The sequence below is a fragment of the Tupaia chinensis genome, unplaced genomic scaffold (genome assembly GCF_000334495.1).
Source record: "Tupaia chinensis unplaced genomic scaffold, TupChi_1.0 Scaffold000212_1, whole genome shotgun sequence".
Lineage (NCBI taxonomy): Eukaryota > Metazoa > Chordata > Mammalia > Scandentia > Tupaiidae > Tupaia > Tupaia belangeri.
This window is the reverse complement of record NW_006159687.1, coordinates 3,754,081-3,776,707: the sequence shown is the minus strand read 5'-3', so window position 1 is coordinate 3,776,707 and position 22,627 is coordinate 3,754,081. Positions and strand designations below refer to the sequence as shown.

General features: G+C 41.6%; 1 protein-coding gene across 2 annotated transcripts in view; it reads right to left on the bottom strand.

Moving 5' to 3' along the window:
• KLHL24 (kelch like family member 24) overlaps positions 1-22,627 on the bottom strand; it is a 56,887-nt gene that overhangs the window by 14,774 nt on the left and 19,486 nt on the right. For both annotated transcript variants that reach the window (XM_006147381.3, XM_006147382.3), the window contains 4 exons: positions 9,822-10,006; positions 7,751-7,869; positions 3,101-3,289; positions 1,841-2,029 (listed from right to left, as the gene is read on the bottom strand). In XM_006147381.3, the coding sequence (XP_006147443.1) occupies positions 1,841-2,029; positions 3,101-3,289; positions 7,751-7,869; positions 9,822-10,006 (682 nt within the window). The remainder of the gene's footprint in view (positions 1-1,840; positions 2,030-3,100; positions 3,290-7,750; positions 7,870-9,821; positions 10,007-22,627) is intronic.

Sequence of the window (22,627 nt, the reverse complement as noted above, 5' to 3'; positions counted from 1 at the left end):
GACGGTGTGTCCTGTGTCCTGTATTATTCCCTGCTCACTCACAGACGGTGTGTCCTGTATTATTCCCTGCTCACTCACCGACAGTATGGCCTGTGTCCTGTATTATTCCCTGCTTACTTACAGACAATGTGGCCTGTGTCCTGTATTATTCCCTGCTCACTCACAGACGGTGTGGCCTGTGTCCTGTTGCTGGCTCTTCTTAGTAAGATCTCAGCTGTCTAGTTAAAACATGTCCTTTGCTTTCCCTGCATTGTGGCAGATGCTGGCGGTTATCTTCCGAGGTTCTGTTATCATTTTATACAGTACAACCAAGTTGTAAATCAACAGTTCTTAATGAAAATCTATTAGTATGCAAAATATTCACATACTAACAAATCAATAAAGGGCAGCTTAGCTTAAAAAATTAGAAATAAGGCTCAACACATGACCATTAGGAGGACTCCTCCGTGGTACACTTTCGCCTCCAGAGGGTGGGAGAGTGTGCTTTCTAGACGAGGCCGCTGAGCTCGAGAAAGGTGGCCCATTTTTACTTAAAGGTGTAAGTATTGAAACAGATCAAAGAGAAAAAGCGATCAGTTCTGTCCAAGGTAACCTCCATTTGTTCTAAGTAGGAAGCAGTCCTTGAAAGATAAAGTAGAATTACAAGTAAAGAAGGCAAGAAGGGCATGAGAAGCCAACGGGACAACGTGGACCTGGTAAGGATCTATGTGATCCGTCCAGAGATGGCGAGTTAATGGCTACGTAATGTAACTGGGGAGGAGAAACAGAAAGTGAAGCCCAGAGGCCAAGCAAAGGTTCAGGGGCTAGAATAAAGTCAAACTTCTGGATTGTATTCAGTAGGTTTACTGTAGCAACATGACTGCTGGCAAATTCACTGGAGAGGCAATGCATTCCCGAAGACTAAGTAAGGACTACCCACGGCTTGGTGGTCATGTGAGGTGGATCCCACGTGGCCAACTGTGCAGGTGGGGGTCCATAATCGGTGGCTTGAAAAACCTGCCAGGTTAGGCCAGCTGATGGTGGTGGTGCAGTGGTTAAGGTGGCTGTATCCCACATGGCTTACACATGGTGCCAGTAGGGGACCAGCAGAGGGCGTGGTGGTTAAGGTGCTGGACACTCCCACATGGTCGACCATTATTCGAGTCCCTGGACCTGGTGGCTTGCTTTCTCATTTTCTCTCTCTCTCTGGTCAAAATTTAAAAATAAATGAATAAATGAGTAAATAAAATTAAAAACAAACAATTCTTTAGAAAGAAAGGGAGTGAAAAAAGTAGACTAGAGTATTACTGTTTTTGTGTCATTGAGAACCGACAGGAACTTGGACACAGTAAGACAGTGGGAATGGAAAGGATAAGAGAAACGCTAAGGGTTGAGCTGATATGCTGCACTTGTTCAATACACTGATAAGAAAAGGCAGGGGAGACCTAATAGCAATTAAGTTTCTAGGCTGTTTGGAAACAAGCAAGACCATGTCCTTTATAGCCCGTCAGTTACCTAGCCTCTACCCAGAGAACCAACTGGCTTGAGGACATTTCTTCTCTTCTGACACACAAAAGCGAGAGGTCCTAAAGACTGAAGCAGGATTCTAAAAAAGGTCAAAAAGAAAAAGTCAACAGCCTAGTCATGACGAATACTTCACCATGGGTGGTAAAAAGAAAATTATTCTAGTAAAACAGTTTCTTGGAAGGAGCTCAAAACAAGTGCACTATATGTTTTCCTTGGCATTTGAAAAAATGCACGAATCCCAGCATATGCAGAATAGGTAAAAGTGAAATTCCGGTGTGTAAGCAGTACCCGTGCACCTGACCCTCGGCTTTGTTTCCCTGACTGTTACTGTTACCTGTCGGCTGAATGTGTTCTGCACGTGCATCCAGTAGTCTTCGACTGGGTCGTAGCAGTAGATGGCCTTGGTCAGCCCACCGGCGACGTAGACCAAGTTGTTCAAGGACACGGCAGTTATGCACCTCTTGGCGATCGGGATAGCTGCGCGGAGGAGCCAGGAATTGGCTTCTGGATCGTAAGACTGAACCTGACGATATACAGAAATACTTATTAACACTTCTAAACAGGAATACACATTTACTTAATAAAAAGTCTCCCAATACATAGAAACATGATTATCAATCGAATCCCATTGATTCAGAGAAGGGATGTTAGCCTGATAGTAAAATGTCTAATTATGAAAATTCTCAAAAGAAACGCAAGTTTATTACTACCAAGCACAACAGAGTAATAAACACATACAGACTGCTTTCAGGATGAATGCCCATCCAGATTGTGTGACTTATTTCCACAAAATTTAACAGTCTAAATTAAAAAAAAAAAAATTTGTAACACAGAATAACTATGCCTCAATCTAAACACAATTTCTTTATATTGCCACAGAGTCCTTTCTTTAAGAAAGCACACAACTAAATCTCAATTCAATATACTTTGAATGATCAAATTCTGAATAAATCCTCAAGTGACACTGAATTAAAATTTAACTTAGATAATTAACTGACTGACAAAATTCAGCTAACATTGCTAATTCAACTAGGTACGAAGCACTGGTTTCCTGGGAAACATGGTGTTCCCTGAAACATCATGTTGACAGGTGTCCTTTTGGCCCAGGAGGTCACTGAGCACAGGAAATCTGTGCCATCTCCTATTTATCCTACAGAAGTTCCTTTTCCTCTTCCTTGTGCTAACAAAATACTCTCGTATGAAGAAAACGATCCAGGTGGAAGCAGCCTAATTAGTTACTGTAGCTTATCTTTGCTAATGCACTTCCCAACTGTGTTTTATGAGAATATTCATATATATTCTGTAGCTCATAGGAGTAAAAGTCCCAGAACAATTTATTAAGTACTAATTTGTGATACTGAAATTAGTCTCATTTCAAAAAGAATGGCTCATACTCATTACAGCAAACTTTTAATATGTCAGGGTCTCACTTTAGCTTCTTAAAATGCAATGTTTTTCTCCAAAAGAAGAAAGTATCAGGTATTTTTAGAAGACCCTTACACTAGGCAATCTGCCTCCTACGTGATAAGCCGTCTTTCTGTATTTCCCTTCTCGTGTATATGACTGGCAATTTCTTGCAAGGAACATGGCTTACCTTATCAGAACAAGTATTGTCATCCGGTCCTCCACCAATCACAAACAGTTTGCCTACACAGCTCGTCACTGCAGGAGAACTCACTGCTTCCTTAAGGGGGGCAACTTCAGTCCATCGGTTTGAAAAGGAATCATAACACTCCACGCTGCTAAGTCTGTTTTGCCCATCATAGCCTCCAACGACATATACCTACAGGTAAGATAATATGCAAAAATCCTAACCATCTAAATCTAAAACAGCTAGTTAGCTAAAGAATGAAAGGCGCTTTCCCTTTTAGAAAGCCCTTGCTAACTATAATTGTAACACATTTAGCCCAGAGTTTCCGACCCTTTTTGTCACCATCCAGACCGCTGCCAGCAGAGCCTTTTATGCAGCTTTCTCTCCTGATAGCCTCCAGTGCAGCATTAACATGGAGATACAGCATGCATCTACCTGATGGCATGTGTGCCTGCTCTGTGCATGATTGGGCACAGTGTTCCCACTCCCCAGGCCCACTCTTCACCAATGCGTCTACCTTACAGCATGCATGTCTGTGTTCTATGCATGAACGGGCGCAGTGTTCCCACTCCCCAGGCCCACTCTTCACCAATGCATCTTCCTTATGGCATGAGTGTCTGTGTTCTATGCACGAACGGGCGCAGTGTTCCCACTCCCCAGGCCCACTCTTCACCACCCCTAAAGGGTTTGTACTGCTCATGTCGAGAATGAGATGACATAGCTGAAATGCTCACATGTGGGTAACAAAACGTTTAATTATTATAAGGTAATACAACTATAAAGGCCAGACAGCGGTTAAGGTAGCTGGTTAAGGCAGCTGGATCCCACATAGTGATCGTACAATTTAAGCCCCAGACCTGGCAGCTTGAAAAACACACCGAGAACATGTGTGTGCCTGCGTGCGAGCCCCAAATCCTGAGAGAATGGAGGAAAAGGGATTGTGGCATGGCTATCTGCCTAGAGGGGGTGTTTTCTCACCCCGCTTTTTCTCTTCCTCTACAGTGAGCACATGCACCCCACAGGAAAAGAAAATGGGGCCACCAGGTGGTGCAGAGGTTAAAGGGCTGGATCCCACATGGCTGGCAGCATGGTTCAAGCTCTGGACCAGCAACTTGCAAAGTACACCAGGCGTGTGTACACGTGTGCCCAAAATCCCGAGAGGAGAATGGAGGCCATTCCTCCCCCCGGAGAGGGAGATTTCTCACTTTCCATCTCTGTCTCCTTCTGTTTCTCCAGCGAGCACACCTACCCCACGGCAACCAAAAAACAAACAAACAAACAAAAATTTACAGAACTAAAGTGTTAGGTAAGAATTACTGGAACCTTTGAATATAGGCTTATCTTTCAGCCCTTACAACAGTAGAAAATTACCCAACACATAAGTGAATTCTACACTCTCATCTTTCCTCTTTTTTTTAGATTTATTTAATTCATCATCATCATTAATCATTATTATTATTTAATTTTGTCAGAGGACAGACAGAAAGAAAGTGAGAAAACAAGCCACCAGGTCCAGGACTTGAACTGCGACCAGCCATGTGGGAGTCCAGCGCCCCATCAACCATGCCACCTGCCAGCCCCTACACTCTGTATTTCAAAGAGCTTTTATGTACATTTCCTTTTCACAAATATAAGGGAGATAGGGCAGATTAATCTTTACTAGAGGTGAGCCCATCAGTAAGCCATTTGTTAAAGGGCTATCAGCCCAATGATCTACTAAGTAGCAAAGGATTTATAGAAGTAACATCTAACCTAATGAAGCTCTCAGCTAAGTTACCCGTATTTCCTCGAATGGGCACTGGCCGACTGTTCCCCTGCGTCTAAGTAACCAGTATGTCCTGCTGGACCTTCTTCCACATCGAGGCCTCTGCTCTGGCCCCACTGCATCGCACTGCCTCAGGGTGCGTATCATTTCAGAGCCTCCGAAGAGCTTCCTGGTCTCACCCTGTGCTCCTAAACTCCCAATCAGTCTCCCACAACACGTGGTCATCAATCCTCTTACTACTTGCGCTGAAGGCCTGAGGTCCTGGCCACTGCTGCATACCTCGTCAGTCAGATCTGTCGCAGCCTATCTTTCTGTGACCCCCACATCTCCACACAGCCAGTGCAAACTGTGCTACAACGAGCTGCTGGTGGAGTTGTGCCCACCGTGCCATACAGCGCCAATAGGTTAAGAAACGTACGAGAGGCTATGCAGCTGCCAAGGGGCACGGAGCCCACGGTACGACACTGCAGTTCACAGAGGCTTTGAAGCCATGACAGCAGAGTTCAAATCCCGCTCTGCCATGCAAGTAAGAGCAGTTTATCCTCTTGGAAACTCAGCATTTTTTTTTTTTTCAGTGAAAAAATAAAGATGAAAACAGCTCTCTCTTGCATAATGTAAACTGGAGGGTTAAACTTATGTGCCCTACGTCCGTAATGTCAAACGTAAGTGGCGTGGCATCAATATCCAAGGCCGCTACACTGAGAAACTCGGAGTCTCTGCCTGTGTGTTACCACTTACTCGTAACCTCAGGCAAGTGACTTGAGTTCTTAGGAATCTGGGTTCTTTTTCTCTTTTACTTTTCCCTTAGTTGGCTATAGAGTGTGTCCATCTCACCAGAGAGAGACAGAAAGAGACCCAAAGGGAGGGAAAGTGAGACATCACCCCTCAGAAGGGATGGTCGTGCTGCAGTCCCTTCTCCTCCATTCTCCCCTTGGGATTCTGGGCATGCACGTGCATACACTTGGAATGTTTCCCAAGTCCCCAGGTCTGGGACTCCAGCCACACAGTCAACCAGGTGAGATCTCGCTGCCTTAACCATCATGCCACCTGACTGGACCAGGAATTCAGTTTCTCTATATGTGAGTTATAGTGAATGTTCTCTGTGATTCCCTCTGACTCTGAGGTTCTACAGTCTGAGGCACCCTAGGGCTCCTTAGCAGAGAGTGTATATTTAAATGATATTACAGGCTTGAATTCAGCCTACGCCTCATATTGTAATTTTTAAGATAATAGTTTCCATTAAGTCTGTACTTGGTATATAAGACAGGAATGATTTCTTTCTTTTATTTCTTTTCTTTTTGGAGAGGTTTTTGCTACAGGGTGCCTGCGCTTGCCAGAAAGACAGAGACAGAGAGAGAGAAATCACCTCCCAGGGGGGATGGCCACGCCGCAATCTCTTCTCCTTCATTCTCCTCTCGGGATCTTGAGCACGCACGCACACACGCCCGGCATGAGTTTTAAGCCACTGGGTCCGGGACGCGAACTGTGGTCGACTACATGGGAGTCTAGCAACATAGCCAATACGCCAACTGCTGGTTCCAGGAATGATTTATTTCTTGATTTACTGCTTCAAAGTTTTTAGTATCTTTAAGTCAAGAATCTTATGTAATAATTGTCAAATAAATTTGAGTTCGTATATACATAAGTATGTGGGCGTGAGTCTGTGTATACACATGTACATACATGTACACTCACATACACACATGTGTACGCAGGTTGAGACATCATATTCATTTGCCTTCATAGGTCCAGACTAAATAGTTATAAACTTTTTAGTGAAATCTCATCATCTTCTGACCCCTTGATTGTTTTAGCCCCTCTTTTCCAGTAATACGCTGGCATTCTTGAAACAGCTACTGAAACTATGTATACGATAGTAGCTACTGACAGGTGAATGCTTTAGGAAAGAGTTTGCTCCCTGTAAGATACAGTTGCTTTTAAAATGTTTGGCCCACTGTGATTTGAGTCCCGGACCGGTGGCTTGAGAATCACTCCAGGGGCGTGTGCATGCATGCCCAAGATCCTTGGAGAATGGAAGAGAAGGGATTCCGGCATGGTCATGCCCCCCAGGTGATTCCTCACTTTTTCTATTACTGTCTTTCTTTCTCTCTCCCTCTCCCTTCCTCTCTCTACCTCTCCCCAGTGAGTGCACACACTCTAAGAAAAACTATTTTTTTTAAATACTAATCATTTTTTGACAAGGTATTCTTTTTTATTTAATTTTATTTATTCACTTATTTATTTTAATTTGACCAGAGAGAGCGTGAGAAAGCTAGCCACTAGGTCCGGGACTCGAACCATGGTTGGCTATGTGGGAGTGTCCAGTGCCTAAAAAAAAAAGTTTGGAATACACTAATTACACAGATTATTCTCAGGTTCCCAAGGAGAGTAAATGATTTGGAACCCAAATTAAATTTTTTTAATAATACTCATTAGCTGTAGTCAATAGTATGTTTTAAAATAAGCTGGTGAGATTATTTAATACTTATTTTTAATTTGTTTTGTTCTTACTAATACAAATAAAAAAGATAAAACAACATCACTTTAGATAAATGTATTTCTGCTTGACAGCCAAAGTCAATAAGAGAAAAAGGCCTGGTCTATCTCTGTGTGTGCTGTGAGTCCTTTACTGCCCGACGCTCCTTAGGCACCTGGGCCCCAGCGGAGCATGGGAGGAAACGGGCCTCACCACTGCAGGCCCCAGCTGGGAGAGCAGGGCCCATTCTAACGTGCAGCGGGGCACTGCTGGCGTTGCAGTCTATCACTGAGGTCAGAAATGAAAGGAAATAAAATGAGTCCGAAATACCCAGAGGGAGAGGCAAATGGATTTGGCTGTGGTATTGATTTTGAAAATGTACCAGCAATAGTAATAAAGTGGTTTCTCTTACTTTACCAAGGAGGACAGCCATCTTGTGACGCCACCTGCCTTTATTTAGAGAGGCAACTCGGATCCAGATGTTTAGCTGTGAGTTATAAATCCAGACGTCACGGCTGTTGATTCTTCCACCTTTGAATGCAAAACGACGCAAAGAATATGTCAGCACACATCTGTCACCAAGTGGCCTGTGCCACAAAGGCACAGGTAACAGGAACACCGCATCTGTCCCCCAGCTCAGGAACTGAGAATTCGGCTCAATAAATGAAACAAGGACCCTCTTAGAACTTAATGGAAACAGTTCCACACAGCAGACTCACACTTTGCCAACTGCTGTCTTGAGAAGTAATGACTACAGACCCAAATTAATAAAATACAGAATGTGAATTTTATGAATGTATGAGTATTGATTTAGGAATCAGATATCAGAAGCACTCAAACAACAGGATGATTCTAAAGACTTTTTTAAAAATCACAGAAACCAGCAGTTAGCGTAATGGCTATGTCGCTGGACTCCCACGTAGTCGACCGCGGTTCGCATCCCGGACCCGGTGGCTTAAAACTCACGCCAGGCACGTGTGCGTGCGTGCCCAAGATCCTGAGAGGAGAATGGAGGAGAAGGGATTGCAGCGTGGCCATCCCCCCAGGGGGTGATTTCTCGCTTTCTGTCTCTATGTCTCTGTCTGTCTGGCGAGCGCACACACCCTATAGTTGAAAACCTCTCCAAAAAAAAGAAAAAAAAAATCACTATTTAAATTATTATCATCATTATTATTGAGAGATTTTGCTATAGGATGTGTGCATTCGCCAGAGAGAGACAAAAAACGAGAAATCACCTCCCACCCGGGGGGGGGAAACCGTCTCCCACCCGGGGGGGGGGATGGCAATCTTTTCTCCTCCACTCTCCCCTCAGAATCTTGGGCACGCATACACACGTGCATGCCCCGTGTGTTTCAAGCCTCAAAGACTGGGACTCAAACTGCATCCGCCAGGTGGAAGTCCAGCGATATAACTTTAATGCTATCTGCTGGTCCCTAATCACCTATTTTTAAAAATGGTAGCCAGGGGCCAGCAGGTGGCATGGTGGTTAAAGCACTAGACTACTACCTGGCCAACTGTGGTTAGAGTCCCAGACCCGGCTGTCTCTCTGTCTCTCTGTCTCTCTCTCTCTGGTGAGCACCATGCCCTCCAGCACATTTTAAAAACAAAGTATATGTTGTAATATTAGTCAATAGGCTATACTACAGTGCTGTAATAATATGCAAACTTGGTAATTTTTTTATCAATTAGTACACTTCCAAACATAGATATTACACACATATTTTGTATAAATCTGTCTCTTACTGTCTAACTATAGATTAAATATATCACATATCATAAAGAAGTTCAAGTTATGAGTTTAAAAGGAAATTCTATTTCATGAACTCTAGGGATTCTTTCAGAAAACATGGGTAAATTAGAGATGCTTATTTATTTCTCTTTTTAAAAATTTGCTAGAGGGTGTGTACACTCACCAGAGAAACACAGAGAAAGAGAGAGAGAGAGACACGTGAGGAGAGGGAGAAAGCACCCCCATGGGGTGTGGTCATTCCACAATCCTTTCTCTTCCATTTCTCTGTCCTTTCAGGATTTGGGGCACACACACACACACACACGTGTTGTTTTTCAAGCTACCAGATTTGTGACTTGAACTGTGCAATTAGCCCCGTGGGATCCAGCTCAAGTGACAACCTGGCCACAGTTGGCCCCAAAGATTTCTGACTTTGCTTACATTATTACTGTGGGCCTTAGCACAAAGTAGAGATTTTAAAAGTTTTTAAAAATTATATATTTTATATGCATTTGAGAGCATTTAAAACATATGATTAAAGACACTTTCAGGTGGATCTTTTAGAAATCATTCTGTCTCATCTCATTCCTGTTCTTAAGAGCAAAAGGCATTCTCAGTTTTATTACTGTATAAACTGATCTGCCTAAAATGGGTGTGTTCGCATTTCAGGATTTGCTCTGAAGACACAACTATGGTTTATGGTACACAGCTGTGTCCAAGTTACAACGAGCGACTATATCAATCTTTTATGTACCTGAGACAAGGATGTCATTCCTTAGAGCACAGACCGCATACTCTGACTTGGTAAATTCTGGAAGCTTAGCCAAAGACTTCCACTCTCCCGTTACCGGGTCATAGCACTCAGTGTATGGAAGATTGAATCCGCCAACGCGCTCACAGCCTCCAACGACGACTATCACCTCGGAATAGCCAGTGGACCTGAAACGGGTACAAGATGGACAAAGAACAACAGATGGAAATTAACACGCAGGGCCGCTTACAGTGCTAAAGCACACCGCGCGCCATCCTACAGTAGCCGTGCGCGTGCCAACTAGCGTACGCTGGCAATCACTGACGCCGAGAAAATTTACAGGCAACTTAGTGACATCATTATTCCGTACATTTGTATGGGCACTTGTTTCTATGAGTTCTGATTTAAAAATTGGAAAGCAGGGACCAGCAGTCAGTGTAATAGCTATGTCGCTGGACTCCCATGTGGTTGGCTGCGGTTCGAGTCCTGGGCCCAGTGGCTTAAACTCAAGCCGGCACGTGTGCATGCATGCCCAAGATCCCGAGAGGAGAATGGAGGAGAAGGGATTGTGGCATGGCCATCCCCCCTGCGGGGTGATTTCTCACTTTCTGTATCTCTGTCTGTCTCTTTCTGGCGAGCACGCGTGTCCTATAACAAAAATCTCTCCAAAAAAAAAAAAAAATTGTAAAGCAGTCTAAAGATCCTGCCTATCTCAGTTGGAATCCTGGTAATATTAAAGATGACCTTTTAAAAAAACAATTATTTAATTTATTATTATTTTTTCATTTGCTATAGGGCATGTGCGCTTATCAGGGAAAGAAAGAGAGAAAGCAAGCTGTGGGGACCAGGACTTGAACTGCGGTCGGCTCTGTGGGAGTCCAGCATGGTAACCACCACACCACCTGCTGGCCCTTTAAGGATGACTTTTAAATGCACCGTAACCACATGATGATGCACTTTTTCTAACCATAGGAAAATGGTCCTTTTCCATCAGATTGCTAGTTCTAAAAAACGAATTCAGTGTAATCTAAGCACCATCAACAACTAAGCATGCTAACAGAGTTCATAACAAAGAACGTTCAAGGGAAAAAGTAAGATCGAAAATTATACACGAGGTGTGTTCAGTACTATAGGAAAAGCGTGTCTGGGAAGAATATACTAAAATGCTTATTATGATCATCTTGGAACAGTGCGGCTCCCCTCTTTCTATTATTATAAATTTTCAAAACAATAAAAAATGAGCTACTTTTAGCATAGGAAAAACAACTTTACGACCACTAAGAGAATCCTAATGTTAGTCACTAGCTTCTTATTTTTACAGTTTAAATTTAAGATGGAGACAGGGAATACTCTAAAAGCTTATCTAAGTTTTTTTTTTTTTTTTTTGGTTCATAGAGCTCAATAGAGTGTTTTGGAATTTTAAAATTCATTGGCTTTTGGGACTAGCAGTTAGCGTAATGGCTATGTTGCTGGACTCCCACGTAGTAGATCACGGTTCGAGTCCTGGACCTGGTGGCTTAAACTCACGCCGGGCGCGTGTGTGTGCGTGCCCAAGATCCCGAGAGGAGAATGGAGGAGAAGGGATTGCGGCGTGGCCATGCCCCCTGGGGGGTGATTTCTCGCTTTCTATCTCTCTGTCTGTCTGGCGAGCGAACGCGCCCTATAGCAAAAACCTCTCAAAAAATAAAAACCAAAAAAAAAAAAACCAAAAAACAAAGAAAATTCATTGTCTTTTATATTTCTTCACATATATAACTTAAATAAAAAAGTCAACTTGGTTGCCACAAGTTAACACTCATGAAGAAAAATGCCAACAACCCTTTTTTTCACTTAAATGTAGAGGGAAAAAATATACCACATCAGAACACTAATTTGTAGTTTGATTCAGTATGCTGTTACACAATTATACCAGAAACACCTAAAATAACCAATACTGTTGTATTTCCTTTAACAGAGTTGCTCTATCCTAGCCACATTTACTGGGAGTTAGTTCAACCAACTGAGCTTTTTACCTATCCCATACCAGGACAGTTTCTTTATTATAAAACATCAGAAATATACATGATAGGAAAAAGCTTTGTTCCTACATGCAACAAAAATTACTTCTAGGAACCCAGCAAGTCATGTAACCCTAGTGTGTAGTAAAACATTGGCAGAATAGGGGCAGCAGGTCGTGAGGTGGTTAAGGTGCTGGGCTCCCAGATGGCTGACTGCGGTTTGAGTCCCAGATCTGGTGGCTTTTCCTCACTTTCCTTCTCTCTTTCTCTGTCTCTCTCTGGTGAGTTTATGTGCCCTATAGCAAATTTTAAAGTAACAACAATTATAAATAAAATAAAATAATTGTAAAAAAAAAAGGGGAAGGACTCAAAGACTGGCTTTCAAAAAGTTCACAGAGGTGCATATTATGAAAAAGCTATCCACGAATTTCAAAATTTACTGGCACCAAAATAAACTTATACTTCAATTCCATTTTCCCTGAACTTTTTTTTTTTTTGAGAGGTTTTTGCTATAGGGTGCGTGCGCTCGCCAGACAGACAGAGACAGAGAGACAGAAAGCAAGAAATCACCCCCCAGGCGGGATGGCCACGCCGCAATCCCTTCTCCTCCATTCTCCTCTTGGAATCTTGGGCACGCACGCACATGCGCCCAGCGTGAGTTTTAACCCACAGGGTCCGGGATGCGAACCGTGGTCAACTACGTGGGAGTCCAGCGACATAGCCATTATGCTAACTGCTGGTCTCTTCCCTGAACTTTTTGAAGTCCTTTTGTATTATCAATAATACTTGCTGTTTTCCAAGTAAATCCAAAATGAAAATGTTAAAAATAAAGAGTACAGCATCAGATACTTTGGTAACATAACTACTGACTCGTTCTTCCCACAGAGAAGTGTCACTTCCTAAAATCATATAATAAATACCTCTAAGACGAATCCATGTACTACTCCATGTAATACTCTTCGAAATCTTATTTATTACTTGATCAAAACAAAAACTGTTACATACTATTTACTGGGGCTAGACAACTTTCGTCTTAATATGAAATCCAGAGTAATTATTAGCTAATATTGCGTTTAGGACTTGCTTTAGACTTTCCATGTGCTGGAACTTGCTTGCCTTTTAAAAAACTTTTAGCCCAATAAACACATGAGAAAATTTCAGAAAGTTTGTGGATAATGTATATTATGAAAAAATATGCATGGGTTTCAAAAAATGTTTACATCATAATAAATTCATGGTTTTTAAGAATTATTTAATTTTAAAATAAATGAATGAATAAATCAAATTAAATAAATAATTCTAAAAAAAAGAAAAAAAGAGGGCCAGCAGGTGGTATGGTGGTTAGGGCGCTGGACACTCCCACATGGCCGGCCACAGTTCAAGTTCCAGACTTGGTGCCTTCCTCTCTCACTTTCCCTCTCTCTCTTTCTCTGTGTTTATCTCTAGCCAAATTAAAATAAATTAATGGATAAATAAAATTAAATACATAATTCTTAAAAAAAAAATTCTTTTCATTTGACCACAGAAAGATAGACACACAGAGATAAGGAAAGTGAGAAAGCCAGCCACCAGGTCCAGGACTTGAACCATGGTTGGCCATATGGGAATGTCCAGTGCCTTAACCACCACGCCACCTGCTGGCCCCATAAACTCATGTTTTAATTCCACTTTTCTAAAAATGTTTGGAGTTCCCCCTTGTATTATCTGTTTTTGTACTTTGGAGCAAGAAAAGGAAACAGAATGAAAGGCTAAAGGCTAAAGCGCTGAGTCCAGCTAAGTAAGGATCAGCCCAGTGTGCACTGAGACGTGCAGGCGTCCGAAAGGCCCAGTGAACAGGGGTCTGCTTGTGCTGGAGGTCCTGCTTGCAGCTGTGGCTTTTCACTTACTGAGATATCGATCTGGTGTTCCCTTAGGGACTGTTAACTAAGTACAAGTACTACTTGAACCTGGAAATACACGTATCTCAAACAGAAAGCTGACTGCCTTTAAGGGAGCAGGTTATTCCAGCTGTCAAGACGATGGAATAGTTAGAACAAAATTCTGGATACCCATGCAATCTAAAGAGTGAACATTACTTTATTTAATCAGTTCTTTAAAATAAACATTTAAGACTTTCTGCTATGATAAAATAAGTATGTGCCACTCTGGTATTAAATCTTAGCACTGGGGCCAGCAGATGGCGTTAATGGTTAAGTCACTGGACTCCCATATAGTTGGCCACAGTTCAAGTTCCAGACCTGGTGGCTTAAAACTCACACTGGGCACACATGAGTGCATGCACAAAATCCCGAGGAGAATGGAGCAGAAGGGATGGTGGCGTGGCTAACCCCCTGGGGTGATTTCCTGCTTTCTGTCTCTCCAGTGAGTGCATAATCCCTATAAGCAAAAATCTCTCGCAAAAATAAATAAATAAATAAATAAAATTAATCTCAGCATTTATTCCTAGGAAAGCATGACAATAAAATATCCTTTTTACAGTAGTATTTTAAAAAAAAGATCATCTTCCGGGGCCAGCAGGTGGCATGGTGGTTAAGGCAGCTAGACTCCCACGTGGCTGACCGCAGTGCAAGTCTTGGACTGAGCAGCTTGCTTTCTCACTTTGCCTGTCACTGTGTCTCTCTCTGGTCAACTTTAAATACAGTAATAAGAAGAATGACAATGAATATAACTGAATAATCCTTTAAAAAAAATTCGGGACCAGCAGTTGGCGTAATTGCTATGTTGCTGGACTCCCATGTAGTTGACCGCGGTTCGCGTCCTGGACCCGGTGGCTTAAACTCACATCGGGCACATGTGCGTGCGTGCCCAAGATCCTGAGAGAAGAATGGAGGAGGAGGGATTGGGGAGTGATTTCTCACTTTTCTCGCTTTCTGTCTCTCTCTCTCTGTCTCTCTGGTGAGCTCACGCGCCCAATAGCAAAAACCTCTCCAAAAAAAAAAGGACCATCTCTTTTTACCATAAACTGGAGAAGACTAAATGATCACATCCTTTGATTCATGCGAAGGTTTAACTAATTATAAACTCACAGGACATCCAATCTGAACTGACTAAATATGTAATAATTCCAGATTCAGTCAAGAATTTCAAAAGGTGAAATACAGAAATTCCTCGCTGAAATAATTATTGCCAAATACGCGAGAACCAGGCAAACTGCTAAACTAACTTCTGTCAACAAAAAGGGTAGAAAGGCAATCCTAGTTAATAAGAATAAATAAAATATACATATTTTTAAAAGAACTATTTAATATTTGTTATATGGCATGTAAGTTGACCAGAGACAGAGAGACAGAGACAGAAAACAAAAAACCATCCCCTAGGGGGGTTGGCAATGCTGAAATTCCTTCTCCTCCATTCTCTCAGGATCTTTGCCACACATGCACGCACGCCTGGCATGTTTCAAACTGCCAGGTCTAGGACTTGAACTACAGCCAGCCATGTGGGAGTCCAGCACCTGAACTACTATGCCACCTGCTCAACCTTATTTTAAAATTTGCTATAGGGCATGTGCACTCACCAGACAGACAGACACACACACAGAGAGAGAGAGAGAGAGAGAGAGAGAGAGAGAGAGAGAGAGAGAGAGAGAGAGAGAGAGAGAGAGAGAGAGAGAGAGAAGAGAAAGCAAGCCACCAGGTCCAGGACTCGAACCAGTCATGTGGAAGTCCAGCACCCTAATCACCACACTACCTACTGGCCTTAAATGAATATATTTAAAAAACACACAGTAGGTTCTGAGTATCTACTTGAAGAATAGTAATACACTCAGTCAGAAAAACACTTGTACATCCATGTTCACTGCAGCATTATTCACAATTGCTGACATGGAATCAACCCAAATGTCCAAGAACAGACGAATATATTGAAAAAGTATGGCACGAATACTCTATGAAATACTGCTCAGCCATAAAATACAATGAGACCCTGGCATTTGATAGAAAGTAGACAAATATGGAAGATTTAATGCTAAGTGAAGCAAGCCACACTATTACAGAGAGGCACTGTATGTCTCCCCTGAACATGTACTCAGAAATGGAGACTGAAGGTATGAGCATGGCGAGCTAGGAGCTACTTTGGGTACCTGAGACACCTGGGACGAGGGGAAGCCACGGGGGAGCAGAAGGGAGAGACGGGGGGGGGGGGGGGCAAAACACTGAATGAACATGAAAATGGAAAATGACCTATTGATGATAATATGTAGAGTATAATCTCTGACTGGAATAATACACAGCGTATTCATGCTGGGAAAGATCATTTTGTATGCTGTAAAGATGTACAGGAATTAAATGTAAAAAAAAAAAAAAAACTAGACTCCAGGATTAAAGAAATAAATAAAACATTTTTTTAACTGCAAATGAAAAACCAAAATCACAGTAAGAAAGAAGTTTTTTTTAAAAAAAATTAAATTAAATGTATTATTATTACTTTATTTTGACCAGAGAGAGAGAGAGAAAGTGAGAAACCAAGAGAGCCATGGCCAGCTATGTGGGAATCTAGCGCCTTAGCCACCACGCCACCTGCCGGCCCCTGTAGTGGGAAGCTGGACAGGAGAACAGAGAGGTATTAGTGGTACTGTCTATTCACCATTGCAAGACTCGAAAATATCTGAAAATCAAACTATGAATATCAAAATAGGGCACTGAAACAGAGAGATGAGATGTTTAAGTCTGAAAGAGACAGAATGTTTCTCTAGTTAGTAAGATAATGACAGTTACTGAACTCAATGTTATTAACTCATCTAAAAAAAGAATATAAATTAAAAAAGGAAGCTGGCTGACCTTAGAAGCAAAAAGTAAATAAGTGAATGAACTAACGACAGAGGGAATAATAATTACAGAGGAAGACGTGTTGTGCCCACTCAAGTTATCATCTAAGGGGGAAAGAATTTTACTAACTTGAACAGTGCTGGTTTTGCTGGCAAGAAGGTTTTTATGATGGGTGAGAATTCCCAAGCCATTCTAGCTGAGAGCACTCCAGTTCTACAGATTTACTAACTTTCTGTGCTTGCATTCCATGCTTACCAGACTTTGAATATTTGGGCTTCTATGTTAAGTTGATCCTTGATCAATTTGGGGTGGAGGGAGGGAGATATTTAGAGGTCTCAACTCTCAGGCAGTTGAAAATCCACATATAACTTTTTTTTTTTTTTTTTGAGAAAGAGTTTTGCTATAGGATGCATGTGCTCGCCAGAGAGTCAGAGAGAGAAAGAAAATGAGAAACCACTCCCCGGGGGAATGGCCATGATGCAATCCCTTCCACACATCTGACTCCCCCCAAAACTGAACAAGTAATAATAGCCTACTACTGAGAAGCCTTATCAATAACATAAACAGTCAGGGACCAGCAGTTAGTGTTGCTGGACTCCCATGTAGCCGACCGCAGTTTGAGTCCTGGACCCAGTGGCTTAAATTCACACTGTACACACGTGTGTGCGTGCCCACCCAAGATCCCAAGAGGAGAATGGAGGAGAAGGGACTGTGGTGTGGCCATCTCCTCTGGGGGGTGATTTCTCACTTTCTGTCTCTCTGTTTCTGTCTGTCTTTCTGGCGAGTGCACACACCCTATAGCAAAAACCTCTCCAACAACAAAAGAAAAAAAAAAAAAAAAGAAATCATGAAGAAGAGAAAATATATTTGCAGTGTTATACTTTCCAATAGAGTTATTTTAAAAATCCCTGTGTAAGTAGGCCTGTGCGGCTCAAGCCCCTGCTAGTCAAGGGTAATGGCCACACTGCTGGACTTCCACAGTGGACCACAGTTCATGTCTTGGACCTGGTGGCTTAACACTCAGCCAGGCACATGTGTGTGCCCAAGATCCCGCGAGGAGAATGGAGAAGGGATTTTGGCGTGGCCACTTCCCTGGGGGGTTATTTCTCTCTTTCTTTCTATCTCTCTGGCAAGTGCATGCTCCCTATAGCAAAAATCTGTCTTAAAAAAAAAAAGAATATGGTGGGGCACCAGCAGGTAGCATGGTGGTTAAAGTACTGGACTCCCACATGGCCACTGCAAGAGTCCCAGACCTGGCAGATTGCTTTCTCACTTTCTCTCTGTCTCTCTCTGTTGAGCACATATGCCCTAAAGCAAATTAAATACAATAATAATAATAATGATAATAAATAAAATTGTAAATAAGTTTTTTTAAAAATTAAAAATTAAATAAGAAAGAATATAGTGGACAGATTGGCTTACAATATCTAGTCCATCTGACAATTCCATTTCTTGAAAATATACATTGGTAGACTAGAAGATAAATCAGTTTCTCATAGGTAATGCGAAATCTGCTCCTAGTACTTTAATCAATTCTTACGTATAAAACAAAAAGTTTCTGAGCCTAGAGGAATCACTGAATAATGGTGAATTCACCAATACAGCTGATCCCTTAACATACTTATACCATCCATAAGCCTTTGAACTTTCCAAACTTGGTGAGGACACAGTACCCACATATATGGCGAGGTCTTCTGCCTGAAATTCCCATAGGCAAATGGCTTCTATAAGAAAATAGCTGTATTGATCAAAAGACACAAAATGTTTACTTTTCAAAATCAGCATTTTTTAAAGAATTATTTTTAAAATTTAACTTTATTTTTTATTATTTTCCAGTTTGATCAGAGAGAGGAGGGGAAGTTAGAAAGCAAGTCACTAGGTCTGGGACTTGATCCGTAGTCGGCCATGTGGGAATCCAGCACCTTTAACTACCACACCACCTGCCGGCCTGTTAAAATCAGCAATTATTCAAACCCAGATAAGATGGATACATTTCTGGACATGTAATACTTACCTAGGCTGAATCAAGATGAAATAGAAATCCTAAATAGTCCAGTCAACAAGTGATGAAATTTAATCAGTAACAAGTAAGTCTCCCAACAAAGAAAACCCCAGGTCCAGATGGCTTCACTTATGAATTCTACAAAACTTTGAAAGTAAACCTAACCCTAATTCTCTTCAAACTAGTCCTAAAGATTAAAAAGGAAGTAACCTTCCAAAACCAGACCAGGACATAATGAAAAAAGAAAACTACAGACCAATATCCCTGATAAACAGTTGCAAAAAAATCTCAACATGATACTAGCAAACCAAATCCAATAGTGCGTTGAGAAGCTTACACACCATGACCATGTTGGCTTTATCCTAGAAATGCAAGAATGGTTCAACATACATGAAAGAATAAATGCAACACATCACATAAATGGAAACAAAGATAAAAACCATATGATTATATCTATAAATGTAGAAAAAGCTTTTGATAAAATATAACATCCCTTCATGATCAAGATTCTCAGGGGTAGAAAGGACATTTCTCAATATAATAAAAGCCATATATAAAAGATCCATTGCTAACATCATACTGAATGGGGAAAATCTGAAAGCTGTCCCAATAAAACCGGAAACAAGGCAAGGCTGCCCACTTTCTCCACTCTGTTTCAACATAGTGCTAGATGTCCTAGCCAATGCAATAAGACAAGAGAGCAAAATAAAAGGCATTCTGATAGTAAAATAAGAAGCTAAACTGTCTCTATTTGCAGATGATATGATTATATACATAGAAAATTAAAAAGGAATCCACAAGAAAACTCCTAGAAGTGATAAATGAATTCAGTAAAGTAGCATGATACAAAATCAATATACAATAATCTATAGCATTTTGATACATCAACAATGGACAGACTGAGACGAATTGAAGAGAACAATCCACTTACAATAGCCACAAAACAAGTAAGATACCTAGAAATAAACTTAACCAAAGAGGTGAAAGACCTCTACAGGAAAACTATGAAAAATTGAAAACAAAACAAAACAAAACAAAAAAAACCTGAGTATGACACAAAAAAATGGAAAGATACCCTGTGTTCTTGGATTAGAAGACTCGATAAAATAAAAATGCCAGTACTATCCAAATTAATTTACATATTCAATGCAATTCTGATCCAATGGCCAGTGACATTCTTTTTTTTTTTTTTTTGGAGAGATTTCCACTGTAGGGCACGTGCGCTCGCGAAAAGACAGAGAGAGACAGAAAGCGAGAAATCACCCCCCGGGGGGATGGTCACGCCGCAATCCCTTCTCCTCCATTCTCCTCTCAGGATCTTGGGCACGCACGCACACGCGCCCGGAGTGAGTTTTAAGTCACCGGGTCCGGGACACAAACCGCGGTCGACCACGTGGGAGTCCAGCAACATAGCCATTACGCTAACTGCTAGTTCCCGGCCAGTGACATTCTTCACAGAAATAAAAAAAAAAATTATAAAATTTGTCTGGAATTGTGAAAGACCCTGTATTGCAAAGGCAATACAGTGCAAAAAGAGTAAAATAGGAGGCATCTCTCTGCTTGCCTTCAAAATATATTACAAAGTAGTGATAATCAAAATAGCATCATACTTGCACAAAAATAGACATACACAGACCAATAGAACAGAACAGACAATCTAGAAATAAACCCAAAATCATACAACCAACTGATCTCTGACAAAGAGTACAAGACAATGCAGTGGAGAAAGTCTTTTCAGTAAATGATGCTGCGAGAACTAGATATCTACCTGCAGAAAAATAAAACTGGACCCCTACTTCTCATTAACAAGAATGAACTTGAAACAGATCAAAGATTTAAATGTAAAGTCTCAAACTATAAACCTACTAGTAGAAAATTTAAGGGCAATTCTTGCAGACATTGGAGTAGGCCCTAAAGCATAGGCAACAAAATAGCCAAGTAGAATTATACCAAGCTAAAAAGCTTGCTCACAGCAAAGGAAACAATAATCAGAGTTGAAAAGACAACTCTCAGAATCGGGGGATATATTTGCAAGTTATTTATTAGACAGGGACTGATATCCAGAATATATAGGGAACTCAAAAAAACTCAAACTTAAAAGAAATGAATCATCCTGGGGCCAGCAGTTGGTGTAATGGCTATGTCACTGGACTTCCATGTAGTCGACCGCAGTTCGAGTCCTGGACACCTGGTGGCTTAAACTCATGCTGGGCGCGTGTGCGTGCGTGCCCAAGATCCCGAGAGGAGAATGGAGAAGGGACTGTGGCGTGGCCCTCACCACGGGGGGTGGTTTCTCGCTTTCTGTCTCTCTGTCTTTCTGGCAAGCACACATGCCCTATGGCAAAAACCTCTCTAAAAAAATTAAAAAAATAATAATCCGATTTAAAAATGGGCAAATGAATTGAACAGACAACTCTCCAAAGACTTAAAAATGGCCAAAAGGCATATTAAAAAATATTCATCGTCTCAGGACCAGCAGTTAGCGTAATGGCTATGTTGCTGGACTCCCATGTAGTCGACTATGGTTCGAGTCCCGGACCCGGTGGCTTAAACTCATGCTGGGCGCGTGTGCGTGCGTGCCCAAGATCCCGAGAGGACAATGGAGGAGAAGGGATTGCGGTGTGGCCATCCCCCCTGGGGGGTGATTTCTCGCTTTCTGTCTCTCTGTCTCTCTCTGTCTTTCTAGCAAGCACACGTGCCCTATAGCAAAAACCTCTCCAAAAATAAATAAATAAATAAATAAAAATGTTCATAGTCTCTTATCATAAGGGAAATGCAAAATAAAAGCACAATGAGATACCATTTAACCCCAGTTAGAATGGCTAGTATTAAGAAAATAAAGAACAAGTGCTGGTGAGGATGTGGTAAAAAGGGAAAACTCTTACACTGTTGGTGGGAAAGCAAATTAGTACAGCCTCTGTGGAAAGCAATATGGAGAATCCTCAAAAATCTTCCATATGACCCAGTAATCTGGCTTCTTGGTATTACCCAAAGGACAGGAAAACCTTCAGTTGGAAAGCCACTTGTACGTTCATGTATATTGCAGCATTATGCATAAGTGCTAAGGCACAGAGCCAACTCAGGGGGCCGGAAACTGATGACTGGGTGGAAAAACTGTGGTACATATATACTATGGAATATTACCCATATGAAACAAGGAGAACCTACATTGCACTCAAAGTGGATGGATACAGAGGGCTTAGCATATGCAAAGTGAGCCAGACTCTGAAAGACACACTGTATGTCCCCACTCGGTACAGACTGAATGGCCACAGTGTATGGGAGAAATGGAGAGACCTGAAGGTGTAACAGGATGGAGTGCAAGTGCGGACACCAGAGACCGTAAGGGAGAGGGGTGGGTGGTAGAGAATGGGTGGTAATGTGAGATGCAAAGGGAAGAAACACTAACAGAAACAGAATGTAAAGTTCTTTGTTTAAAAGAAAATGTATACATCATACGTAAAATGTGAAATTAATTTGAGAAAAATTATCTTGACTAAAACATAAAATAATTTTAGAAAGAGGAAGGAAAAAATCAGGGATTATTTAAGAATTCATCAGGGGTAGGGGCCAGCAGGTGGCTTGGTGGTTAAGGGTACAGTACTCCCACATGGCCAACTGTGGTTCAAGTCCCGGACTTGGTGGCTCGCTCGCTCTCTCTCTCTCTGTCCCTCTTTAGTCAAACTGAAATAAATAAATGAATGAATAAATAAAGTTAAATAAAAAATAATTTTAAAGAAAAGAATTTATCATCAGGGGAACAGGAGATGTTGTCACGGTTACATCGCTGAACTCTCACAGTTGACCACGATTTGAGTTCCGGACCTGGCAGCTTGAAATTCATGCCAGGCACATGTGCATATGTGCCCAAAATCCTGAGAGGAGACTGGAAGAGAAGGGACTGCAGGGTGGTCATCCTCCCTGGGGGGTGAGTTCTCACTTTCTTTCTCTCCCTATCTCTCTAGCAAGCACATGTGCTCTATAGCAAAAATCTCTCTCTCTCTAAAAAAAAAAAAAAAAAAAAAAAGGAAAAAAAAAAATTATACA